This window comes from Panthera leo, chromosome B3 (genome assembly GCF_018350215.1).
Source record: "Panthera leo isolate Ple1 chromosome B3, P.leo_Ple1_pat1.1, whole genome shotgun sequence".
Lineage (NCBI taxonomy): Eukaryota > Metazoa > Chordata > Mammalia > Carnivora > Felidae > Panthera > Panthera leo.
The window spans coordinates 27,771,205-27,796,931 of NC_056684.1; the positions used below are offsets into that span (position 1 = coordinate 27,771,205).

General features: G+C 37.2%; 1 protein-coding gene across 7 annotated transcripts in view; it reads right to left on the reverse strand.

Annotated features, from left to right (window-relative positions):
- Positions 1-25,727, reverse strand: part of HERC2 (HECT and RLD domain containing E3 ubiquitin protein ligase 2) — a 268,128-nt gene that overhangs the window by 171,240 nt on the left and 71,161 nt on the right. For all 7 annotated transcript variants that reach the window (XM_042941272.1, XM_042941277.1, XM_042941274.1 and 4 more), the window contains 8 exons: positions 25,083-25,256; positions 23,317-23,505; positions 22,558-22,709; positions 20,401-20,558; positions 20,198-20,311; positions 12,878-13,129; positions 7,717-7,910; positions 1,735-1,935 (listed from right to left, as the gene is read on the reverse strand). In XM_042941272.1, the coding sequence (XP_042797206.1) occupies positions 1,735-1,935; positions 7,717-7,910; positions 12,878-13,129; positions 20,198-20,311; positions 20,401-20,558; positions 22,558-22,709; positions 23,317-23,505; positions 25,083-25,256 (1,434 nt within the window). The remainder of the gene's footprint in view (positions 1-1,734; positions 1,936-7,716; positions 7,911-12,877; positions 13,130-20,197; positions 20,312-20,400; positions 20,559-22,557; positions 22,710-23,316; positions 23,506-25,082; positions 25,257-25,727) is intronic.

The window sequence follows — 25,727 nt, forward strand, 5'->3', positions numbered from 1 at the left end:
GCCTGGGTGGCTCAGTCGGTTAAGCGGCCGACTTCGGCTCAGGTCATGATCTTGCGGTCTGTGAGTTCGAGCCCCGCATCGGGCTCTGTGCTGACAGCTCAGAACCTGGAGCCTGCTTCAGATTCTGTGTCTCCCTCTCTCTGACCCTCCCCCGTTCATGCTCTGTCTCTCTCCGTCTCAAAAATAAATAAACGTTAAAAAAAAATAAAATAAAATAAAAATTTTTAAAAATAAAAAAAAATAATCAAGCTCTGTAAGTGAATTTTTAAAATGATGCAATTAAAACATAAGGACCTAAAAAAAACAGAATAAAGCAACAGAAAAACATATGTCACCAGGTAAATGTAGGCCAAAAGGAATTGAACCTAAAACAACACGTATGAGGTCTTTCTCCATAGCACTGACCAGAATAGCAACATTGCTACAAACCATGGGAATCAACAACTGGGTGGAATCACGGAAGGGAACCACAGAGGCCCTAATAAATGAGCTCCTTTAGACGATTTTTGGGAAAGAGAAGTACTCTCCAAACTTCTGCTAATTTGATTAATGCAACTAAACACTAAATTCAGCTGTGTGCTTTTTATTTTTTATTTTTTTTAATAATTTATTGTCAAGTTAGCTAACATACAGTGTATACAGTGTACTCTTGGCTTCGGGACTAGATTCCTGTGATTCATCACTTACCATAAGCTGTGTGCCTTTTAAAGAACCAAGGCAAGAAGGGGACAGAAGAAGAGGGGGACATGATGGGTTACATAGAAATCCTTGTATTATAAAGGGAAAAATTAAAAAAATAAAAATAAAAAATAAAAGTGTAAAAAAAATAATAAAAAAAATAAAGGGAAAAATTATTTTGTTGAGAAAAACTAGTTTCTTGACATTCAGTCATAGGATTTTATTGCCAAGAGAAATATGATGACCAAAGATTTCAGCTATAGTTTTTCTTTAAAAAAGAAACAAAGAAGCAAACAAAAAAAGAAAAAAAAAAGGGAAGAAAAATATGTTTGTAGGTTTTCTTATTTTGACCTTTCACCTTAACCTTCCCTGTGACAAAGTGAAGGGAGACAAGCTTACAGAGTTGAGCTTTCATACTCCAGAGGAGAGACTGGCTAGCACACCAACTGGTCTCTCAGTTATCCACTATCTCACTCAGTTGTTTCTCCACATACAACAGTAAATTCAAGAGTGATTCCATGATGAATGCAAACAAGCTGATTATTGCAGAAATAAAACAATCCATATATACTCTCACCCTGCATGCCAAGACTGACTTCCAGAACAAATATAACTAGACTGATTTTTTTTTTAATTTTTTTCTAACATTTATTTATTTTTGAGACAGAGAGAGACACAGCATGAATGGGAGAGGGGCAGAGCGAGAGGGAGACACAGAATCGGAAGCAGGCTCCAGGCTCTGAGCCATCAGCCCAGAGCCCGATGCGGGGCTCGAACTCGCAGACCACGAGATCGTGACCTGAGCTGAAGTCAGATGCTTAACCGACTGAGCCACCCAGGCGCCCCTAGACTGATTTTTTTAAGCCTCCTACATATTACATTCCATCATAATCTAAATAATCTAATCTAAATAATCTAAACACTTTAAATACTTTACATTTTTCATTAGCAGTTCAATTAACAGGCTAAAATGCATACCCTTCAATATACACAAACATTATTACAAATACCTAAGACACTTACAAAGGGAGGGAGAGGAAAGGAAATCATTAATACCTGAAGTCGTAGAAGATTCAGTGTTGCCACAGCCATACATTCTTTCTCTTGAGGTGGAGGCCAGTCAGCAGTGCCATCCATCCCCTCACTCACTTGCCGTAGTAGGAGGTCCAGCTGCTCAAAAGTCATTGAGCAGATATCTACCACAAAAGGGACACGGAGGCCAATGGACCACTCAGAACAAGATGACCAAGCAAAACTCTATTGAAGAAACAAAACAACCTAAAATGAATTCACACATTCAGTTCTTGGACTGTTTCACAGAAAAGATTCACCATTATGAATTATGAAGATGCCTTAAATTATTACTTATTCATACCTCTAATTGTCCCCAATACAAATGTACTTTCATGGTTGTCTAGTTTATACACTATCAGCTTCCAATCTTCTCTCTCATTTTAGGACCCAATCTCATTGTGCCACAAATAAAAAGATACAACGTTTATAATCTTTTCACTCTCAAAATTATTAATGCACACTAATAGATAACAGTGAGGATCATAATCTACTTGAACAGTTACAAATAACTGTAAGTAAATAATAAAAGGTTAGGTATATTTAATCTCTAAAGCAACCACTAAAAAACTACACAAAGAGACAACTCAGTAAGTTAAGATGGAGTACTAAAAATTATTCAAACAACCCAAAAGAAGTCAGGAAAAGATAAAGGAATAAAAAAAGAGAGCAAACAAAACCTCACAATGGTAGAAATAAATCTAACTTATAAATAATTAAATTAAATGTAAATGGTCTAAACATACTAACAAAAAGTAGAAATTGTCAGGAGGTATGAAAACCAAAATCTAACTATATGGTATCAACAAGAAATCTACCTTAAATATAAAGATTAAAAAAGTTTAAGTAAAGGAATAGAAAATGGCTATATTAATATCAAACAAAGCAAACTTCAGAGACAGGAAATTACCAGGGCTAAACAGAGACATTATACAATGATAAAAGGGTCAATTCACAAGAAGACAGAACAATGTTGAATGATATGTACCTAACAACAGAACCACAAAACACACGGCAGTAAAAACTGGCAGAAATGAAAGAAACAGATAAATCCAAAAATATAGTTGAAGACAGCAAAATTATCCTAATAACATAGAACAAAGAGAGATAAAAAAAAGTAAAACTTTAAAAGAAACTAATAAAACCATCAATGAACTAGATCAAACTGACACTTACTAGAAAACCACAACAGAATACAGTCATATTTAAAATATTTAATCATAAAATATTTCTTACCTATATAAAAAAATTGAAATCATAGAATATGTTCTCTGAACATAATCAAATTAAGCTTCTTAGAAACCAACAGAAACTAGAAGCCAATAAGAATAACCTAGATGTAAATAACTAGAAAAATCTCTTAAGCATTTGAAAACTAAACAACAGGTTTCTACATTCCAATTAAAAATGGTTACATTTTGATTCTAAAGTAGCCTGCAAAGAATTAAGTATGTTTATGGTAAAACCTACAGCAGCCACTAAAAAGAAACTATATAAAGAAATAAAGTCAAATTCAAAATAAATAAAGTGGAATATTAAAAAATGTTCATATACTCCCAAAAAAGGCAGGAAAAGCACAATAGAGGAATAACAGAACAAACAAAAGCCAACAAGAAAATGAAAGACTCAAATCTACGTACGTCAAAAATTGGAGTAAAAATAAATGATCTAAATATATCAATTAAAAGACAGATTGACTCAAGCATTTTTTTTTAAATGCACCTATACACGGTACCCAAGAAACTCACTATACACATAATGAGACATGTGGGTTAAAAGTAAAAGATATAAATCTAACAAAACATGTCAAAGACTTATATACTGAAAATGCTAATAAATGAAATCAAAGAAAATGTAAATAAATATCTAGACATACCATTTTCATTGATTGGAAGACTAAATATAGCAAAACTGCCAATTCTCCAAAAATTGATGACAGGTTAAATACAATTCCTATTAAAGTCCAAGCAAGATGTTTTTGCTGACATAGACAAGACTATTCTAAATTTTATATGGAAAGGGAAAGGAACTAGAATATTGACTTCTTATATAACCTCAATAAACAAAACCCATGACATTGGCAAATTCCTACAATAATTATTTCAATTTTTAATTTTTTTTCAATTAAAAGAATGGAAAAGTTACAGTATGCAAACACTATTAAATAAAAAGCAAGGAGCCTCTGGGTGGCTCAGTCAGTACTTAACACTTAGTCTGACTCTTGATTTTGGCTCTTGAGTCTGAACTCAAAGTTCATGGAATCAAGCCCCGCATTGGGCTCTGTGCTAGGCGCGGAGTCTGCATAAGATACTCTCTCTCTCCCTCTCTCTCTGCCCCTCCCCCCATTCACATGCATGCTCTCCCAAAATAAACCTAATAAAATTTTTACAAAATAAATGAAAAATGAAGCACCTACACTAAAATCAGACAAAACAGACTTCAGAGCAAAGAAAAAGAAGGATAAAGGGGGCATACTGTATAATGCCCTTGGCCAATTCATCAAGATGACAAAGCAACCCTAAATGTGCACATATCTTAAAAAAAGGAAAAAAAAAAGAGCTTCAAAATCTATGAAACAAGAACTGACAAACCCATCCTAAAATGTACATGGAATCTCAAGTGACCCCAAATAAACAAAATAATCTTGAAACAGAGAACAAAACTGGAAAACTCACAATTCCTAATTCAAAGCCTACTACACTACGAAGCTACAGTAATCACAACAGCATGGTCCTGGCATAAAGTACCAATGAAATACTGGCATACAGACCAATGAAACAGAATGGAGAGCCCAGAAATAAGCCATTACCTATACAGTAAAGTGATTTTTGATAAGTGCCAACACCATTCAATGGGGAAAGAACAATCTTTTCTACAAAAGGTGCTGGGAAAACTGCAAAGCAACCAAATTGGATCATTACCTTATACCATATACAAAAATTAACTTAGAGTGGATCAAAGACCAAAACATAAAAGCTAAAACTATAAAACTTTTAGAAGAAAACACTGGGTGAAATCTACATAACAACAGATTTCTTGAATATATATAACACCAAAAGCATAGACAACATAAGAAAAAATAAAGTAGACTTACTCAAAACTAAAAACTTGTGTGCATCAAAGGACACTATCAACAAAATGAAAAGACAAGCACAGAATGGGGAAAAAAATAGCTGTAAATCATATACCTGATAAGGGATTAATATCCACAATACATCAAGAACTCCTACAATTCAAGAAAAAATTCAAAAAGGGGCAAAGGACTTAATCAACATTTCCTCAAAGAAGATATACAAATGGTCAATACACACATAAAAAAATGCTCAACATCTTTTCTATTAGGGAAGTGCAAATCAAAACCACAGTGTGATACCACTTCATACACACAAGGATGGCTTCAAACAATCAAAGAAAGAAAACCAGAAAATAACCAGGGTTGGCCAAAAAAAAAAGTGGAGAAACTGAAACCCTTGTGCCTATCTGGTGGGAATGTAAAAATCATGCAGCTGCTGTAGAAAACAGTTTGACAGTTCCTCAAATTCCTCATAATTACCATATGATCCAGCAATTCCACTCCTAGATATATACTCAAACAAACAAAAACAAAAACAAAAAAATGAAAGCGTGGACCCAGACACTCAGAGCAACACAATCACAATAGCCAAAGGTACAAAAAAGGAGAAATAAATGAACAAAATGTGGGATATACATATAATGGAATATTATTAAGCCTTTAAAAGGAATAAAATCTTGAAACATGCTCCAACATAGAACAAGCTTAAAAACCTTATGCTTAAAAAAAATTTTAATTAAAAATTAAAAAACTTATGCTAAGTGGAATAAGCCAGACACAAAAGGTCAAATATTATATGATTATACTTATATAAGGTATCTTGAATAGGCAAATTCACAGAAACAGAAAGTAAATTTGAGGTTACTAGGGGCCAAAGGGAAGAGAAAAGGAGAGTAATGTTTAATGGGTACAGAATTTTTGTTTAGGATGATGACAAAGTTCTGGAGATGGATAACAATGATGGTTACACAGTCTCACGAATATACTTAATGCCACTCTATAGTCAACCATAATTTTTTTAATGACCAAAAGCACTGATATTAAAAAAAAATAAAACTGATAGAGCCAAAAGAAATGGAGAAATCCATAATTGTACTTGGAAATACCAACACTATCCTCCTAGAAAGAGATAGAAGCAGACAGAAAATCAGCAAGGATATACAACAATTGAATACCATCAATGAACTGGATTTAATGGACATTTATAGAACACTTCACCCAACAACAGCAAAATACATGGACAACAAAATACATAACCCTTTTTAAGCACACACACAGAACATTCACTTAAGAGAACATATCCTGAGACACAAATCTTAACAAACCTAGAAGAATTGAAATCATATAGTTTGTTCCCTAACCACAATAAAATTAAATGAGGAACAGTAAGAGAATGATACTAGTACAATCTCCAAACACTTTAAAATTAAATGACACAATAATACATAGGTCACAGAGCAATTCTCAAAAGAAATTAGAGAGTATATTGAACTGAACAAAAACAAAATACATCAAAATGTGTGAGTGCAAATTCGCACTACTTAGAGGGAAATTACAGCATCAACTGCTTAAATATTACAAAAGAAGAAAGGTCTAAAATTAACCTAGGCTTTTTCTTGAAGAAACTAAAAATAGAAAAGTGTGAACCCAAAGCAAGCTGAAAGGGAAAAAAAATAACAAAGAGAAGAAGCCAATGAAATTGAAAGCAAAAAACAAAGGGAAGTTTTTTGAAACTAAAAGTTCTTTAAAAAGATCAATAAAATGGATAAATATCTAGGCAAAACTGACAAAGAAACACAAACACACACACACAAATTACTAATATCTGTAATGAAAGAGAATATATTACTACAGACCCCAAAGACTTCAAAAGGTTAGTAAAAGAATACTAAGGATATCTTTATACACAAAACTCAGACATCTTAGATGAAATGGAACAACTCCTTGAGTGCCACAAATCCGTTAAACCTACTCAAGAAGAAACACTCTGAATAGTTCTGTATCTATTAAAGAAACAATTTTTACATAAAAATCTTTTGAGAAAGAAATTTCCTGGCTCAGATGGATTCACCAAAGAAAAAAAAATTTAAAGAAGAAATAACACTAACTCTACACAATCCCTTCTAGAAAACAGAAGAGAAAGGAACACTTTCCAACACCTTTTATGAGACCAGTTTTAACCTGATAAAAAGACACACAGTATAAAACCACAAACCAATTATCTCTGATGACCATCAGCAGAAAAATCCTCAACAATACATTAGCAAATCAAATAAAGCAATATATAAGAAAGAATAATACACCATAACCAAGTGGGGTTTATCTCAGAAATGCAAGGTTTGCTTAATATTTGAAAATCAATTAACATAGTCTACCATATAAACAGACTAAAGAAAGAAAAGTACATGATCATATCATTTGAGAAGAAAAAAGTATCTGACAAAATTCAGCATCTATTCAGTATTAAAAAAAAAAAAACTCTCAAAAAAGTAGGAGTTAAAGGAAACTTCCTTAATCTGACACAAGGCATCTACTAAAAAAAAAAATCCTACAGTTAACATCCTAGCTAATAGTGAAAGACTAAATGCTTTCCCGCTACAAACAGGAACAAGGATTTGCCCTCTTACCACTCTTCAACATCATATTGGAAGTCTTGGCCAGTGCAATAAGGCAAGGGAAAGAAATATAGAAAAAAGACGAAATAAAACTGTGTCTATGTTTCTGAAGAAAACTCAGGGAATTGACACAAAACTCCTAGAACTAATAAGACAGTTTAGTACAACTACAGGATATAAGAACAACACACACAAGTCAATGGTATTTCAACATCTTAGCAATGAGGGATGGGCAACCAAAATTCTACAAAATATCTAACCAAACTATCTACTCAGTACCTGAGCAGGTCCACAGGCAATTCCAACTATGTGTTTGGTATCCAGTCCTGGCAGCGCAGCAGGTTCTGGTTTGGTCACACGCAAGGTGTCAAAGTGCTGACACTGGTCGTTGCTGCCCCAGCTATGGACCTCACTGTCCTCAGTCAGAGCCAGGCAGTGGGTGGAGCCTGCAGCCACATCAATTACCTTCTTCCCTGAGAGGAAAGATACAATACAGCTTCACACCTGACTTCTGTTGTAGATCATTCAGGTCAGAAGGTATTTAATGTCAACTTCTAAAGGATAATTCATTGCTTTAATACTATGCATAATTCATCTGCTTCATGTATGTTATTAAAACCCTTGTTATGGTTTACTAGCTACAATTTATTAAGACCTGCAGCCTGAAAATTAAACAATGTTAAGGTATGAAAAGGATCTGTTACCTTTTTTTTTTTTTAATGTTTATTTATTTTTGAGAAAGGGCCTGAGTGGGAGAGGGGCAGAGAGAGGGAGACACAGAATCCAAAGCAGGCACTAGGCTCTGAGCTATCAGCATAGAGCCCAACACAGGGCTCAAACACACAAACTGCGAGATCCTGACCTGAGCCACAGTCGGACACTCGACTGACTGAGCCACCCAGGCACCCCAGAGCTGTTATTTTTTTTCTCCATATTCAGTTTTTCATTCAGAAAGAGATAAGTGTATTTTTAATTAATCATTAAATCGTATTCTCCTGTCCCAAGATATAATCATGCAAAGTATATCTTTTTTCCTTTCTATTTTTAGAACATTTTAGGATCACAGCAAAATTGAGGAAAAATGCAGAGATTTCCCATATACTCTCCACCCCATGTATAGCCTCCCCTATTATCAAGTATTCACTTTTATTTGCATGTGAATGTTTAATTGTTCCAACACCATTTGTTGAAAAACTCACCTTTGCTTCATTGTATTGCCCTGGCTCCCTTCTCAAAGATCAATTAACTATATTTATGTGGGTCTATTTCTGAGCTCTCTACTTTGTTTCAATGATCAATTTATCTATACTGTAATCAATGTCATACTGTCCTGATTACTGTAGCTTTATATTAAGTTTTGAAGCTGCATAGTGTCAGTCCTCCAACCTGTTCTTGTCCTTCAATACTGTGTTAGCTATTCTAGATCTGTTGCCTCTCCACATAAAACTTAGAATCAGTCTGTCAATACCAATATAATAACTTGCTCAGATTTTGATGGAGATTACATTAAATCTATAGATCAAGCTGGAAAGAACTGACAATATTCAGTCTTCCTATCCATGAACAAAGACTATCTCTCAATTTATTAGTTCTCCTTTGATTTCATTCATCAGTTACATAGTTCTCCTCATATGGCTCTTGTACTTATTTTGTCAGAGTTATACCTATTTATTTCATTCCCTTACTACTAATGTGAATGATATTATGTATTTATTTCAAATTCCACTTCTCAATTGTTGACATATAAAAAAACAAGACTTTGGTATATTAACTTTGTATACTACAACTCTGCTATAATCATTTATTACTTCCAGCTTTTTTGTTAATTCTTTCAGATATTCTACATAGACTTTTATGTCATCTGTGAACAAAATTTCTTCCTTCTCAATCTGCATTCCTTTACTATTCTTTCATTGTCTTACTGCATTAGCTAGAACTTCCAGCATGATTCTGAAAAGAGATGATGGTGAGATGAGACATCTTTTCCTTGTACCTGATCTTAGTGGGAAGGATTCAAGTTTCTTACCATTAAGTATAATGTTAGCTGTAGGATTTTTATAGATATTCTTTATCAAGTTAAAGAATTCCTGGTTTATTGAGAGTTTTTAGTAGGAATAGGTATTGAATTTTATCAAATGTTTTTTCTGCATCTATTGATATGATCATGTGATTTTTCTTATCCCTCTCTTGATTTGATGGATTACATTGATTTTTGGATGCTGAATTAGCCAATCTTGCATATGCAGAATAAACTCAACTTAGTGGTGATATATAATTCTTTCTATACATTGTTGAATTTGATTTGTTAATATTTCATTGAAGATTTCTGCATCTATATTCATGAGAGATGTTGGTCTGTAATTTTTTTATAATGTCTTTGTCTGGCTTTGATATTAGGGTAGTGCTGGCCTCATAGAATGAGTTAATAAGTATTCCCTTTGCTTCTCTCCTCTGAAACAGAGATTATAGAGAATTGGTATAATTTCTCCCTCTTCCTTATATGTTTGGGAGAATTCACCAGTAAACCCATCTGGGCCTCACGCTTTCTGAAAGTTATCAATTATTGACTCAATTTAATAGATATAGGCCGATTCAGTTTGTCTATTTCTTCTTATATGAGTTTTGGCAAATTGTGTCTTTTAAAGAATTGGTTCACTTCATCTACATTACAAAATATGGGGACATAGAGTTGTTCTTAGTATTCCTTTATCATCTTTATAAAGTTCAAAGGATCTGTAGTATGTCTTCTCTCTCATTTCTCATCATACAGTGTTTGTCTTTCTCTGTCTGACCTATTTACTTAGCATAATGCCCTCAAGGTCCATCCATGTTAACACAAATGGAAGAATTACCTTCTTTTCTGTGGCTGAATAATATTCCATTATACTGCATTTTCTTTATCCACTCATCTATCAATGGACACTTAGGTTGTTTCCATATCTTGGTTACTGTGAATAATGCTGCAATGAACAGGAGGATGCAGGTACCTTTTTGAGTTAGCATATTTATTTCCTTCAGATAAATACTCAGAAGTGGAACAGGTGGATCACATGGTAGTTGGTTTTTTTGTTTGTTTGTTTAATTTTTGCAAAGCCTCCTTACTGTTTTCCATGGTGGCTGTACCAATTTACATTCCCATCAACAGTGCACAAGAGTTTCTTTTCCTCCACATCCTCACCAACACTAGTTATTTCTTATCTTTTTGATAATAGCCATTCAAACAGGTATGAGGTGATATCTCACTGTGGTTTTGATCTGCATTTACCCTGAAGATTACTGACACTGAGTACCTTTTCATACACCTGATGGCTATCTATAAGCCACCTTTGGAAAAATGTCTACTCAGATCCTCTGCCCAATTTTTCAACAAATTGGTTTTGGAGGTTTTGTTTTGTTTTGTTGCTATTGAATTGTATGAGTCCTTTATATATTTTGGATATTAATCCTTTATCCCATATATGATTTACAAATATTTCCCCCATTCTGTACGTTGCCTTTTCATTTTGTTGATGGTTTCCTTTCCTGAACACAAAGATTACTAACTTTAGATCTTTCTTCTTTTATAATACATGAATTCAGTGCTATAAATATCTTTCTAAGCACTGCTTTCACAGCATCCCACAAATTTTGGTAAGTTGTTTTCATTTTCATTTAGTTCAAAATATTTTAAAATTTCTCTTGAGAGTTTTTTGTTTGACCATGTGTTATTTGGAAGTTTAGTGTTTATTTTTTAATATTTTTTTAATGTTTATCTATTTTTGAGAGAAACAGTGTGTGAGTATGCACAAGCAGGAGAGAGAGAGAGGAAGACAGAGAATCCCAAGTGGGCTCTGAGCTGACAGCAGACAGCCCAATGTGGGGCTGGAGCCCACAAACCATGAGATCATGACCTGAGCCAGTCAGATGCTTAACTGACTTAGCAACCCCGGCATCCTGGAAGTTTATCTCCATGTACTTGGGGATATTTCAGCTATCTTTTATTGATTTTTAGTTTAATTATATTGTAGTCTGACAGCAGACATTGTTTGATCTCCCTTCTTTTAAATATGTTAAGGGGTGTTTTATAGCCCACATTGTGGGCTATCCTGATGAATATCAAAGTACCCTCTTCATTAAGGAAGTTTTCTAAGACAAAAATCTTTTTTCTAAAGTCAAATAATACATTTTTCCTATTTAAATAGTGCTATCCAAGTATTATATTTTTGCTTAATAGTAAGTCTAACATGACCAGCACAAGGAATGTCTTCAGAAATGTCAACATAAAAAATAATTCAGCTGCAAAATTCTACTAGAGTAAGGAGAACAATTCTAAGAGCCTATGATAAGTTGACAACAACCAAAATGTACCAAAAATTATTTAAATATTTTCATGATAAGTTTTCTCTGTATCTAATAAATGTTGCTGAGGAAGCATATTTCCTTAGCTAAGTGAAAAAAATATAAACAAGAAAGGCTAACAAAATTTAAACATAGCTCCATAATATAAACCAACTGTATTACCCTACAACTTATCTCAGAAACTTAGAAAACAATAGACACCATAAAACTTTGTCATCAGGAAAGAAACTATCAAGTCCTATGTAAAAGTCTCCCTTTAAACTCCCTTGACAAAAAAGCAAAAACATAAAGTAGGATCCAGCACAGAGATCCAACAAACTTCATCCCTCATGCCAAACACAGGCCAAGGGTTGTTTCTATGAATAAAGCCATAACATAGCCAGGACCATTTGTTTACATATTGTCCATGGCTACTTTTGGGGTACAAAAGCAGAAAAAGAGTAGTTGAGACATACAGTGTATGGTACTCAAAGCTAAAATACTTATGGTCTAGGTCCTTTAGGAAAACAGTCTGCTCACCTCTTAGATAAAGCACTACAAGCCCCACCTGATAAACCTATCACCAACCTCTCCCACACTTCAGAAGGCATCTGCAAAGCACACCTACATGCCTGGGCTCCCATTCTATCTAGAATGCATGCTAGATGCCCTTGAAACCAAATAAGCAGGATTCACCTATCAAGGATAATTTCAAATGAGACCACTCTAGGCACACCAATCCTATCTCCCACTGTGCTCCCACAGCACTATATACACCCGTCATCTTAGCAGTGTCTACAGTATAACTACAGGTGACCTCACCAACAGAAGTTAATCTCACTAAGGCCAGCTTACATAGTGATGAATAGATGCCTGGCACCAATATTTGTAAAACTGAACGAATTTCAAAATAAATCTGGTGAGAATAATTCTACACCATTTTTGAATAGAAACAAAACCATTTTCCATTTATAATCTATACCTATAAAAATGTGGGTAAAAGCCTTCTAATGATGAGTTAATTTGTGAAATATTAGGTAAATAAAGGAAAGACCTACAAACTTTAAAAGATTGCTAAAGAAAAAGCTTCAAAAGGTTTTAAAAGTTTTCATTTTGCACTTACCTTGCAAGCCTTCCAAGAGTTTGGGATAACGAACATGTTCCTCTGTTCCATGCCCTAGTCTCTGATTGTCACCTTTTCCCCATGAATAAACCTGGCCATCTTTCGTCAAAGCGATAGAAAACTGACTTCCACATCGGACTTTCACAACATCCAAGTCTTGAAGCTTTTCAATAAGCTTTGGTGTTTTGCAGCCATCACTACCACCTCTGCCCAATTTTCCATAGTCACCATCTCCCCAAGACCACACCTGACCTAAAAAATACAAATATATTTAAGTAAAAATAACTGTACATCTTAATGCAACTTCTAAGTGGCTGAAAATACTCAATATAACCAATAACATAAATCTAGACTTATATATATAGTATAATAACTATAATAACAATAACCAGGTGACCGCTTACCAAATGAAATCTAGTTTATACTTCAGGTTGATACAGAAGCAATAGGAAAAGGAAAGCTGGGTGTGGTTTTTTGTTTTTGTTTTTAGCTAAAAGAATAATAAAGTCCTGACCCTTACTAGTTTGTGCTCAATGATTGGGTTCAGTTCAACCAAGTAGTGAAAACAGAACAAAAGACCCACTGCCTCCATAAAATACTATAACTGGACCCATTAAACACCGCTGTAGTTCCCTGACCACTCTCTCTCAAGTCTGCCTGCACACTGTTCCTGTCATGCTGACCACAAGTCAACTGCAGGACGGCATTTCTTTCTAATAATGTTTGTGAGTATAATCTAATTAAATATTATATAAAGCAATAAATTACAAAAATATGTTTGTTTTATATTTACTCTGATAATTTGCAAAAGTCAATAAATATGAATTATTAAAAAAGAAACCTGCTAAATTAGGTGCAGGTGAAAACTGTAGAAAAGAAACGAGAAGAAATATAAAAGAAGAAATTACATCACTCCATAAGTGACTAAGTTTTTTTTTTCTTTTTTTTTTTAAAGAGAGAGAGCACACGAGCAGGGAAGAGAGGTAGTAGAGGATGAGGGGAAGAGAGACACAGAGAGAGAGAGAGAGAGAGACAGAATCTTAAGCAGGCTCCACACTCAGTGCAGAGCTCGATTTCACAACCATGAGATTGTGACCTGAACCAAAATCAAGAGTCGGACAATCAACCGACTGAGCCACCCAGACACTCCTCCATTCTATTTTAAATAATCTAAAGATCAGCAAATTTTTAAAAATATTTTTTAATGTTTATTTATTTATTTTGAGAGAGAGAGCAGGGGAGGGGCAGAGAGAGGGAGAGAGAGAATCCCAAGCAGACTCCACACTGCCAGCACAGAGCTCGATGCAGGGCTCAATCCCACAAACCGTGAAATCATGACCTAAGCCAAAATCAAGAGTCGAATGCTTAGCTAGCTGAACAACCTAGGCGCCCCAGCAAACTTTTTGTTAGAGCCCAGAAGGTAAGTATTTTTAGGCTTTGTGGGCAATGTGGTCTCTGTTACAATTATCTAATTGTTCCCCTGTCATAGGAAAGCAGCCACAGATAATACATAAGCAAGGTGGCATTCCAATATCAGTCTATTTGCAAAAACAGTCAATCCCTGATCTAAAACTGTATATGATACACTAGCAGGTGGTCAGTGAAAGAAAAATAGCAATGTTCAACTCAGCAGACCCATACACAATTATCAAAGAATATGCATATACTACATGCCTTGCAAAATGCCTGTTGTTCACATAGCCCAGCCCACAATTCCCACTTTCTCCAATTTTTTTCAGTGAGCCTGTCATCCAGGACCAGACCTAACAGGCAAGCAGGCTTCTACTATACCAGTCTTCTCAAAGAATAGTAACATACCAGGGACATTTCCCTTTATAACACCCACACCAAAGAAACACCAGTGTGAGGTAAACAGCATGCACAGTTTCCAATCAAGGCAATTTAGTCAACACTTTACACAGTTTTACTTATGTAGCAGTTTCACACTAAGAATTCAAGAACAAGCCCTAATAAGGCTTACTTAAGAAAAAACTTCCTTGTTAAGAGTTTTATAAAATATTATCAATCACTCAACAATGGACACTTAAAAACAAGACGTCAAACTGAAAGCTTCATGCTAGAAGAGAACTTTCAGATGACTAATGAGACCATTTTTCTCTAAGACTCATAGAAGCAGAAGAAAGATGACTCTATGCCTATCCTTTAGTGGGAATAGGTGTGGGGCGGGAAGGGGCCCTATGTGGACATGAAGATAACTGAAATTATTTTTGTCCTCTTACTAAAGAAATTCCCAGAAGTAAGTCAATTCCCAATCTGCCATTCAACTTCTGCAGGAAGAGGGCAGACAGGCTCCCCAGCTGATTTTGACAGATCACCACGACTCTGAGGACAGACCCTCACAACATTAACAAATAACAGTTTAAAATATCAATCTAATTCTAACCGTTAAACCTAATAAATATACGCTCAAAAAAAAGCAAAATGAGTACAGTCTCACTAATGAAGACAAATACAAAAGTATAATCAAAAACAAGCCAACAATGTAGCTTCATACTCTGAATCCACACAGACAAAAAAAAGCAGGATTCACCACAGGGAATCAAAGATAGCTAGACGTTAAGAAACATAATAACCAGAAACAATTCATAATGTCAGTTATTCTACTGTAACTCTCATTTTATATTAAGAAAATAAAATCCACAGGGGTGCCTGGGTACCTTAGCCAGTTGAGCATACGACTTCACCTTAGGTCACGGTCCCCCAGTTCGTGAGTTCGAGCCCCACATCAGGCTCTGGGCTAACAAACAGCTCAGAGCCTGGAGCCTGCTTGGGATTCTGTATCTCTCTCTCTTTCTCTCTCTCTCCCCCGCCTCTACTCATGGTCTGCCTTTCTCTGTCTCTCAGAAATAAATAAGGTTTTCCAAACAAACAAAAACTGAAGGAATTCATCACCACTAAACCAGCCCTACAAGAGATCCTAAGGGGGATTCTGTGAGTGAAATGTTGCAAGGACCACAAAGTACCAGAGACATCACTGCAAGCATGAAACCTACACACATCACAATGACTCTAAACCCCTATCTTTCAATAACAACACTGAATGTAAATGGACTAAATGCTCCAACCAAAAGACATAGGGTATCAGAATGGATAATGAAACAAGACCCATCTATTTGCTGTCTACAGGAGACTCATTTTGAGACCTGAGGACACCTTCAGACTGAAAGTGAGGGGATGGAGAACTATCTATCATGCTACTGGAAGTCAAAAGAAATCTGGAGTAGCCATACTTATATCAGACAAACTAGACTTTAAATTAAAGGCTGTAACAAGAGATGAAGAAGGGCATTATATAATAATTACAGGGTCTATCCATCAAGAAGAGCTAACGATTATAAATGTCTATGCGCCGAATACGGGAGCCCCCAAATATATAAAACAGTTAATCACAAACATAAGCAACCTTATTGATAAGAATGTGGTCATTGCAGGGGACTTTAATACCCCACTTACAGGAATGGAGAGATCATGTAGACACAGGGTCAATAAAGAAACAAGGGCCCTGAATGATACATTGGATCAGATGGACTTGACAGATATATTTAGAACTCTGCATCCCAAAGCAACAGAATATACTTTCTTCTCGAGTGCGCATGGAACATTCTCCAAGATAGATCACATACTGACTGGGTCACAAAACAGCCCTTCATAAGTATAAAAGAAGTGAGATCATACCATGCACACTTTCAGACCACAGTGCTATGAAAGTTGAAATCAACCACAGGAAAAAGTCTGGAAAACCTCCAAAAGCATGGAGGTTAAAGAACAGCCTACTAAAGAATGAATGGGTCAACCAGGCACTTAGAGAAGAAGTTTAAAAATATATGGAAACAAACGAAAATGAAAATACAACAATCCAAATGCTTTGGGATGCAGCATAGGCAGTCCTGAGAGGAAGATACATTGCAATCCAGGCCTATCTCAAGAAACAAGAAAAATCCCAAATACAAATCTAACAGCACACCTAAAGGAAATAGAAGCAGAACAGCAAAGACACCCCAAACCCAGCAGAAGAAGAGAAATAATAAAGATCAGAGCAGAAATAAACAATATAGAATCTAAACAAAACTGTAGAGCAGATCAATGAAACCACGAGTTGTTTTTTTGAAAAAATAAACAAAATTGATAAACCTCTAGCCAGGCTTCTCACAAAGAAAACGGAGAGGACCCAAATAGATAAAGTCATGAATGCAAATGGAATTAGTACAACCAATCCCTCAGAAATACAAGCAATTATCAGGGAATACTATGAAAAATTATATGCCAACAAACTGGACAACCTGGAGGAAATGGACACATTCCTAAGCACCCACACACTTCCAAAACTCAAACAGGAAGAAATAGAAAACTTGAACACACCCAGAACCAGCGAAAAAATTGAATCAGTTATCAAAAACCTCCCAACAAATAAGAGTCCAGGACCAGATGGCTTCCCTGGGGAATTCTACCATACATTGAAAGCAGAGTTAATACCTATCCTTCTCAAGCTGTTCCAAAAAAATAGAAAGGGAAGAAAAACTTCCAGACTCATTCTATGAAGCCAGCATTACTCTGATTCCCAAACCAGACAGAGACCCAGCAAAAAAAAGAGAACTACAGGCCAATATCCCTGATGAATATGGACGCAAAACTTCTCAATCAGATACTAGCAAATCAAATTCAACAGCATATAAAAAGAATTATACACCATGATCAAGTGGGATTCATTCCTGGGCTGCAGGGCTGGTTCAACACTCACAAATCAATCAACGTGATACATCACGTTAATAAAAGAAAAGAACCATATGATCCTGTCAATCGATGCAGAAAAAGCATTTGACCGAATTCAGCATCCTTTCTTAATAAAAACCCTCGAGAAAGTCGGGATAGAAGGAACATACTTAAACATCATAAAAGCCATTTATGAAAAGCCCACAGCTAATATCATCCTCAATGGGGAAAAACTGACAGCTTTCCCCCTGAGACCAGGAACACGACAGGGATGTCCACTCTCACCGCTGCTGTTTCACATAGTGTTGGAAGTTCTGGCATCACCAATCAGACAACAAAAGGAAATCAAAGGCATCAAAATTGGCAAAGATGAAGTCAAGCTTTCAATTTGCAGATGACATGATATTATACATGGAAAACCCGACAGACCCCACCAAAAGTCTGCTAGAACTGATACATGAATTCAGCAAAGTCACAGGATGCAAAATTAATGTACAGAAATCAGCTGTATTCTTATACACTAATAATGAAGCAACAGAAAGCCAAAGAAACTGACCCCATTCACAACTGCGCCAAGAATCATAAAATACCTAGGAATAAACCTAACCCAAGACGTAAAAGATCTGTGTGCTGAAAACTATAGAAAGCCTTATGAAGGAAATCGAAGAAGATACAAGGAAATGGAAAAACATTCCGTGCTCATGGATTGGTAGAATAAATATTGCTAAAATGTCAATCCTACCCAAAGCTATCTACACATTCAATGCAATCCCAATCAAAATTGCACCAGCATTCTTCTTGAAGCTAGAACAAGCAATCCTAAAATTTGTATGGAACCACAAAAGACCCTGAATAGCCAAAGTAATTTTGAAGAAGAAGACGACCAAAGCGGGAGGCATCACAATCCCAGACTTTAGCCTCTACTACAAAGCTGCAGTCATCAAGACAGCATGGTATTGGCACAAAAACAGACACACAGACCAATGGAATAGAATAGAGACTCCAGAATTGGATCCACAAACGTATGGCCAACTAATCTTTGACAAAGCAGGGAAGAACATCCAATCAAAAAAAGACAGTCTGTTTAACAAATGGTGCTGGGAGAACTGGACAGCAACATGCAGAAGAATGAAACTAGACCACTTTCTTATGCCATTCTCAAAAATAAACTCAAAATGTATAAAGGACCTGAATGTGAGACAGGAAACCATCAAAACCCTAGAGGAGAAAGCAGGAAAATACCTCTCTGACCTCAGCCACAGCAATTTCTTACTTGACACATCTCCAAAGGCAAGGGAATTAAAAGCAAATATGAACTATTGGGACCTCATGAAGATAAAAAGCTTCTGCACTGCAAAGGAAACAATCAACAAAACTAAAAGGCAACTGACGGAATGGGAAAAGATATTTGCAAAGGCCATGTTGGACAAAGGGCTAGTATCCAAAATCTATAAAGAACTCACTAAACTCCACACCCGAAAAACAAATACTCCAGTGAAGAAATGGGCTGGAAACATGAAGAGACACTTTTCTGAAGAAGACATCCAGATGGCCAACAGGCACACGAAAAGATGCTCAATGTCACTCCTCATCAAGGAAATGCAAATCAAAACCACACTCAGATACCCCCTCACGCCAGTCAGAGTAGCTAAAAGGAACAAATCAGGAGACTATAGATGCTGGCGAGGATGTGGAGAAACGGGAACCCTCTTGCACTGTTGGTGGGAATGCAAACTGGTGCAGCCGCTCTGGAAAACAGTGTGGAGGTTCCTCAGAAAATTAAAATAGATCTACCCTATGACCCGGAAACAGCACTGCTAGGTATTTACCCACGGGATACAAGAGTCTGATGCATAGGGGCACTTGTATCCCAATGTTTATAGCAGCACTTTGAATAATAGCCAAATTATGGAAAGAGCCTAAATGTCCATCAACTGATGAATGGATAAAGAAATTGTGGTTTATATACACAATGGAATACCACTTGGCAATGAGAAAGACTGAAATCTGGCCTTTTGTAGCAACATGGATGGAACTGGAGAGTGTTATGCTAAGTGAAATAAGTCATACAGAAAGACAGATACCGTATGTTTTCACTCTTATGTGGATCCTGAGAAACTTAACAGAAGACCATGGGGGAGGGAAAGGAAAAAAATAAAGGGAGGGAAGCAAACCATAAGAGACTCTTAAAAACTGAGAATAAACTGAGGGTTGATGGGGGGTGGGAGGGAGGGGAAAGTGGTATGGGCATTGAGGAGGGCACCTGTTGGGATGAGCACTAGGTGTTGTATGGAAACCAATTTGACAATAAATTTCATATTTTAAAAAAATTTTTTAAATAAAAAAATAAATAAATAAAATAAAATGCCCAAATAGTTAGGATGTAGCTGCTAATTAGCAGTCTGGGCAACAGAAATTAAAAGTCTTATAACTTCTGGACCTCTTCCAAGGACCCAGAGGTGCACACCACTTAAAAATGGACAAAGGGGCAACCATATGAGGTGCACTCTACTCCAAAGCTTACTCCCTCTAAGAAAGCGGCACTCCTCATCCTGAGAACCTGCCCAGGGCAGCATGAGTACTGCATACCATTCTCCGTCACAGCCAGGGTTTGAGCGTCCCCGCTCCCGCATGCCACATCAATGACCTTCAATCCTTTAAGCCCAGCTACCAGCACTGGGATGGCCTCGTCTTCACTGGAGCCTTCAAACAGATAGGACTATCATTAATGTAAGTCCCTCCAAAGAGAAAACCTCCCACCACATGCTCGAGCCAGCTCACAGCAAATGTACCATGGCCTAGTCGGCCGTAGTTCCCTCGGCCCCAGGTGTACAGCTCCCCCTCGGCAGTGATGGCTGCACTATATGTGCTTCCACATGCGATGTGCACCACATGCTTCCCAGCCTGCTTTCCAGAGAAAGCAGAGATCACCTTAGGCTCTTCCAAAGGCCTGTGGAGAGAATGGGAACAAATATGAATGTCCTTCTAAGCATGTCCTATTAGTGTTAGCAAAGAAAATAACTATCAGAATAAACTATCAGAGTGCCAAGACAGTTTGGCCTTTCAGCTGTCTTATGAAATAATTAAGGAACACAGAATTCAAACACGTAACATTTCCATGATTGTGTGTTAATTGGGCACCCAATGCCAAGCATGACATCCAGCAGTAATATCAAAACAGTGTTAAGAGCAGCTTTGTTCACAATGGTCCAAAACAGTGGCCCATCCATAAACAGATCACTCAGCAACAGGGACAAAGCAAGTACTGACACGCCCAACAACTTGGCTGAAGCTCAGGAACTCTGCTAAGTGACAGGGCCAGAAACAAAATACCATATAGTGACAGAGGGCAGATCAGTGGTTGACAGGAACTGGAGGTAGAGAGCAGGAGTTGACTGCAAAGGATCCATAGAAAATAGCAGGGGCAATGGAAATAATTTGTGTCTCAGTTATGGTGCATTTGCTGAAATACTTTAAACTGTTCTCTTAAAATTGATGGATTTGTAAACCTCATACAGATGGTTAAAATTTACACATTTGTTAAATAAATGAGGAGGGAATGAAGGAGCAAGGTTTACTAATCACACTCCAAATTATATTTTACAACTGAAAAGTAGGAGGCAGTAAGAATTCAGCAGGTAGAGGCCTTACTAGTTGGCTCTTCACTTTCAAAACTAGAAAAATACCTTATGCTTTCAATCCATAACATGTTCACTGTGATTGTTAACACCTACTCTAGCCTCTCCAAAAACATGGCATACTAACTTTGTGACCCACTATTCTGCAAAATAAATAAATACACACAGAGGCAGGGGCACATACAGGCACAGGGAGCGCTGAACAACCCTATTCTGATACCATTTCTCCCTCCTGTTCAGCTCAAGTTTCAATCTCCCAAAGTTTCTCTCCAACTCCTATCATCTAGCACTTAACCTCAACTGAGTATTATTTTATTACAAGGTAGTTTTTTTTTTTTTGTAATTTAGTACAAATTACAACTAGCATACTGGAAATAAAAACTAATGCCTCCACCCTGTATCTCCATCCTTTCAAATCCTATGAGCCCTGCCCATCTCATCCCTTTCAGTCCGAGAATAACAATTCTAAATTCTGTAGTTATCATTCCTTTGTTTCTCACCATCGTTTTACCACACTTGTCTGAATCCCTGACAATACTGCCAAGTTTGGAATATTTCTGCTGAATGCTAACACTCAATACACATTGCTCAGCTTTTTTCATGGCTTGGGATTCTACCCAGGGATGTCCAACTGCATCCCATTGCAGTGAGAACAGGCCAGACTCCTCTCAACAGTGCTGTTCATGCCTCTGACCCTCTTCAAGTGCATCTTCAATTCTAATCAAATGCCCAAGTTTTGCTCCACTAGGCTCCACTCAAACCAGCAATATATAAAAGTGTTCCCACCATTCTGTGGCAGCTATGGGTACTCTCCATTTTCACAACATTGCATTTAGAACAATCATTTTGTTTTATTCCTGGTCTCTCACAAAAATCAAAAGCTTCTACAAAATAGGACATTAAGAAATATTTTTGTACCTATGAAAATGAAATGGCTCAAGGAAAGGAGGATCATATCTGATAGAGATATGTTGAAGTGTTTGTGAATGAAGAAACAAGTAGCGTGGGATTTGCTTTAGAAAACTCCACAGTGTGAGGTGTGCCATGTATAGTTAAAACAGGAGTGACAAAAGCTGGAAGCATTCCATCTGAGAGAGAAGAACACGAAGGCCAATTGATGTCATCTTCTGTGCTGTGGGCAGAACTCCCATAGCATCACCCAGGGGCTGACACATCTTGATTGCTTTCTCCACCCTCGCCCTAAATGTCAGAGCAGCTGGAAAACACCCATTCACACTCCTTTTCCACCCTATTTTGGATACAGTAACTCAAAAGAAGAGCAAGTCAATTACAAGAATGGGCCATACATACACAGTGTCCCCATGGCCCAACCGTCCTCCATCCCCACAGCCCCAGGAGTACACCTCTCCGGTGGCTGCCAGAGCCAGGTAGTGGTGACCATCAGAATGGGCAGCAATCTTTACAATGTTTCTGGAGGCAAGACCCTGGACCAGCTGTGGGGCCTAAAAGGATAAAAATAGGAAGAAAATTAGTAAGCAGTCCAAGGACAATGAAAACAGCATGACTCTTCTCACGCATCTTATTTTAACAAACGCTCCTGGAACTGAAAGAACATGAGCCTATGGAGACTGCCAGCCAACTGTCTAGATGCCCTGCCCACTACCAACAGAAGAGTGGGCAGCCTCCAAGAGCTCTGTGACATTACTAGGCCACCTCCACACAATGAAAACTCAACAACCCTAGGTAAAGAGCACCTTTCTTTAATAGGAACATGTACTATCTGACAAGGCCCAATTTCCTCAGATTATCTGATACTGCCTCACCCCCAAAGTCAATTGAGTTTACACATGGAAAGTTAGTTTAAAAATGGGATTCATAATGGGCAATAAGTGTTACTATAAGGAGCTCCTGATCTTAACAATTAAGAAATTCTGCCCCAAGATTTTGGCAACAATTATGATTGAGATTATTAAATAAAACTAATAAAATACACTGAACAGAGGTTTCCAAATCTTCAGAAATCAAATGACTTAAAGACTAGACACCTCTGTAGCTCCTGTAGTAGAAAACCACCCACCAAGGAAAGCAATCTGGGCCCAGAACACCCACCAGTGTGTCACTGTTGTAGGCCTGCGTGTACACACGGCCATTCCTTGACAAGATCAGGAAGCGCTTCTCAGCACAGGCAATTTGCGTGACTCCCAGATTGGCAAGTCCTTCACACTGAATTGGACCAATCACATTGGCATAGTATTTCCATCCTATTAACCCCCATCCTATGACCTCTTGCAATGATCCCTGTAAGATAACAAAGTAAACATTTTGTTTAGAGTGGCAAGAAAATTTCTTTCTTAGTCAAAAAAAGAATAATTTATGCTAAGAGTAACACTGAGATACTGTGGGATAAAAACAAAGCAAGTAAAGAAAGGAGATGATCCAAAACATCAAAATAACTCAAAACATCCCATATTACCTCAGTTAACAGGTAAGATAAAGCATATTTCTCCACAGCACTTCATCTTAACAGAGCCCATTAAAAAGTAATACAAAAAAAAAAAAAAAAAGTAATACAAGTAAACCTTAAACAAATGCTCAAACCATATCAGGTTACCATTTTTACCATAACAGGCAGAAACCTAAAAGCCTAAGCACAAGGCTGGCAGACAAGTATCCAACTGTTGGTGGGGATGAGAAGGATCAAGCTGTGTGTGAACAATTTTGTGATAATCAGCTAGTGTCCACCCACATCAGGTACATCACCACTGGTGCATGCATTTGCACGAACAAGAACAAATGTACGTGGTTGGTCATTGCAGCACTACTGGAATAGCAGACTTCTGACAACACAGATTCCAACAAAAAAATCATGATACAACCATACATGGAATACTGAGTTGCATTAAAATAAAGAGAGAGGCTTTGTTTATTGATAAACTCCTTGGTACAAACTGTGTAATGACAAAAATAAGCTACAACATGCTACCACTAATATATTCATTTCAGAGAATACTGAAGGATATATAAGAGACTAGAAAAATGAAAAGTAGCAGGTGCAAAACCAGGTGGGTGGGGGGACAGGGAAATAACATCGTCTCTGCATTTAATTTTGATTTTTGAACCATGTGAATATACTTATTTGGAAAAAAACAAATGACTATAAAATGAAATAAATACACATCCTGCTAAAAATAAAAGTTAGCAAAAACTGGATTCAAATCCAGGATTATTCTGTGTGACCATGCCAAAATTCACTGCCACTCCAAATGGCAGTTTTCTCATCAATACAGTGGGGTAGTGTTGTGATGGTCAGATGCAACTGTGAATGTGAAGTCCTCAGGTGGCCCGCACTGGCAGGCTCTACACACATGTAGATTAGTGTCATCAGTGCTCTGAGCAGCATTACAGACAGCCCATGTTCTAAGCTCCTAGTGTACAAAAAAGTACGCTGGAATCTCCCTGAGGAAGGCAGGACAGCATGTGGTTGTTTGGATAAAGGAGAGCTCTCTGGAGCTATACCTCCTGAATCTGGAACCTGCAACACTGAATTGGGTCCTCAACCCATGTACACCTCAGCTTGCTCACCACTCACTCTGACCACTGACAATACCTTAAATTGTATACATGTTTACACTTGTACACCAGCAGAGTGTCTGGCTGGCTCAGTTAGTGGAGCATCCAACTCTGGATCCCAGGGTTGTGAGTTAAAGATCCACATTGGACATGGACCCTACTTCCAAAAAAAAAAAAAAAAAAAAAGGCTGTAAGCCAGCTCCACCCCCAATACCAGAGAAAGTGGCACAGGATGAGAACCTACAGGTGCTAATGACTATAGTACACGCAAAGATACAAAGAATAAACACTGTTAGCGCAGGTACCTTATGAGATGTTGGCGAGCTACACAGAGGTGGCATACAGGGAGTAGCCAGGCGGTCTAAATGGGCCATGACAACAACTGCAGTTTGTTGTAAGTCAATGGCGAGCTCATTATCTTGTGGAAGAGTAAGGTATCTCAGAAAACTCTCGTTAGGGCTCAGAGGACCAGACAAAAGCTAGAGAAGAAAAGTAAACAAGCATCTTCAAAACGCTGGAAAAAATTCAAGTAACACAATTAGCCATTAACAACTCTTTATATTTTGGTATTCACAGTTGTGCATCATCTACTCCTTTTAGCCATCAGATGAGAAGTACTGCTGATGCACTGACCCTACACATCTACATATATACACATCTGCTGTAAAACTGCACACAGCAGTGCCTGCACATTTGCACATCCATCACGCATGTGCATACTCTACACAGGTCAATGACATGGTCCAGACATCCTGCAGGCTCCCCACCCCACTCCCCCCCCCACCCCCTGGCCCAGCCAACAGCCCTCAGAATGCAGAGGAAGCTTCCTAGGAACACAGCACTACACCTCAACCTGGCTTTACAAACTGAAAACCAAAACCTAATGCCACCTACTCTGAAGGAAACCTAATGTTACTCGGACATTAAGTAACATTAAGTAAATCTAATTC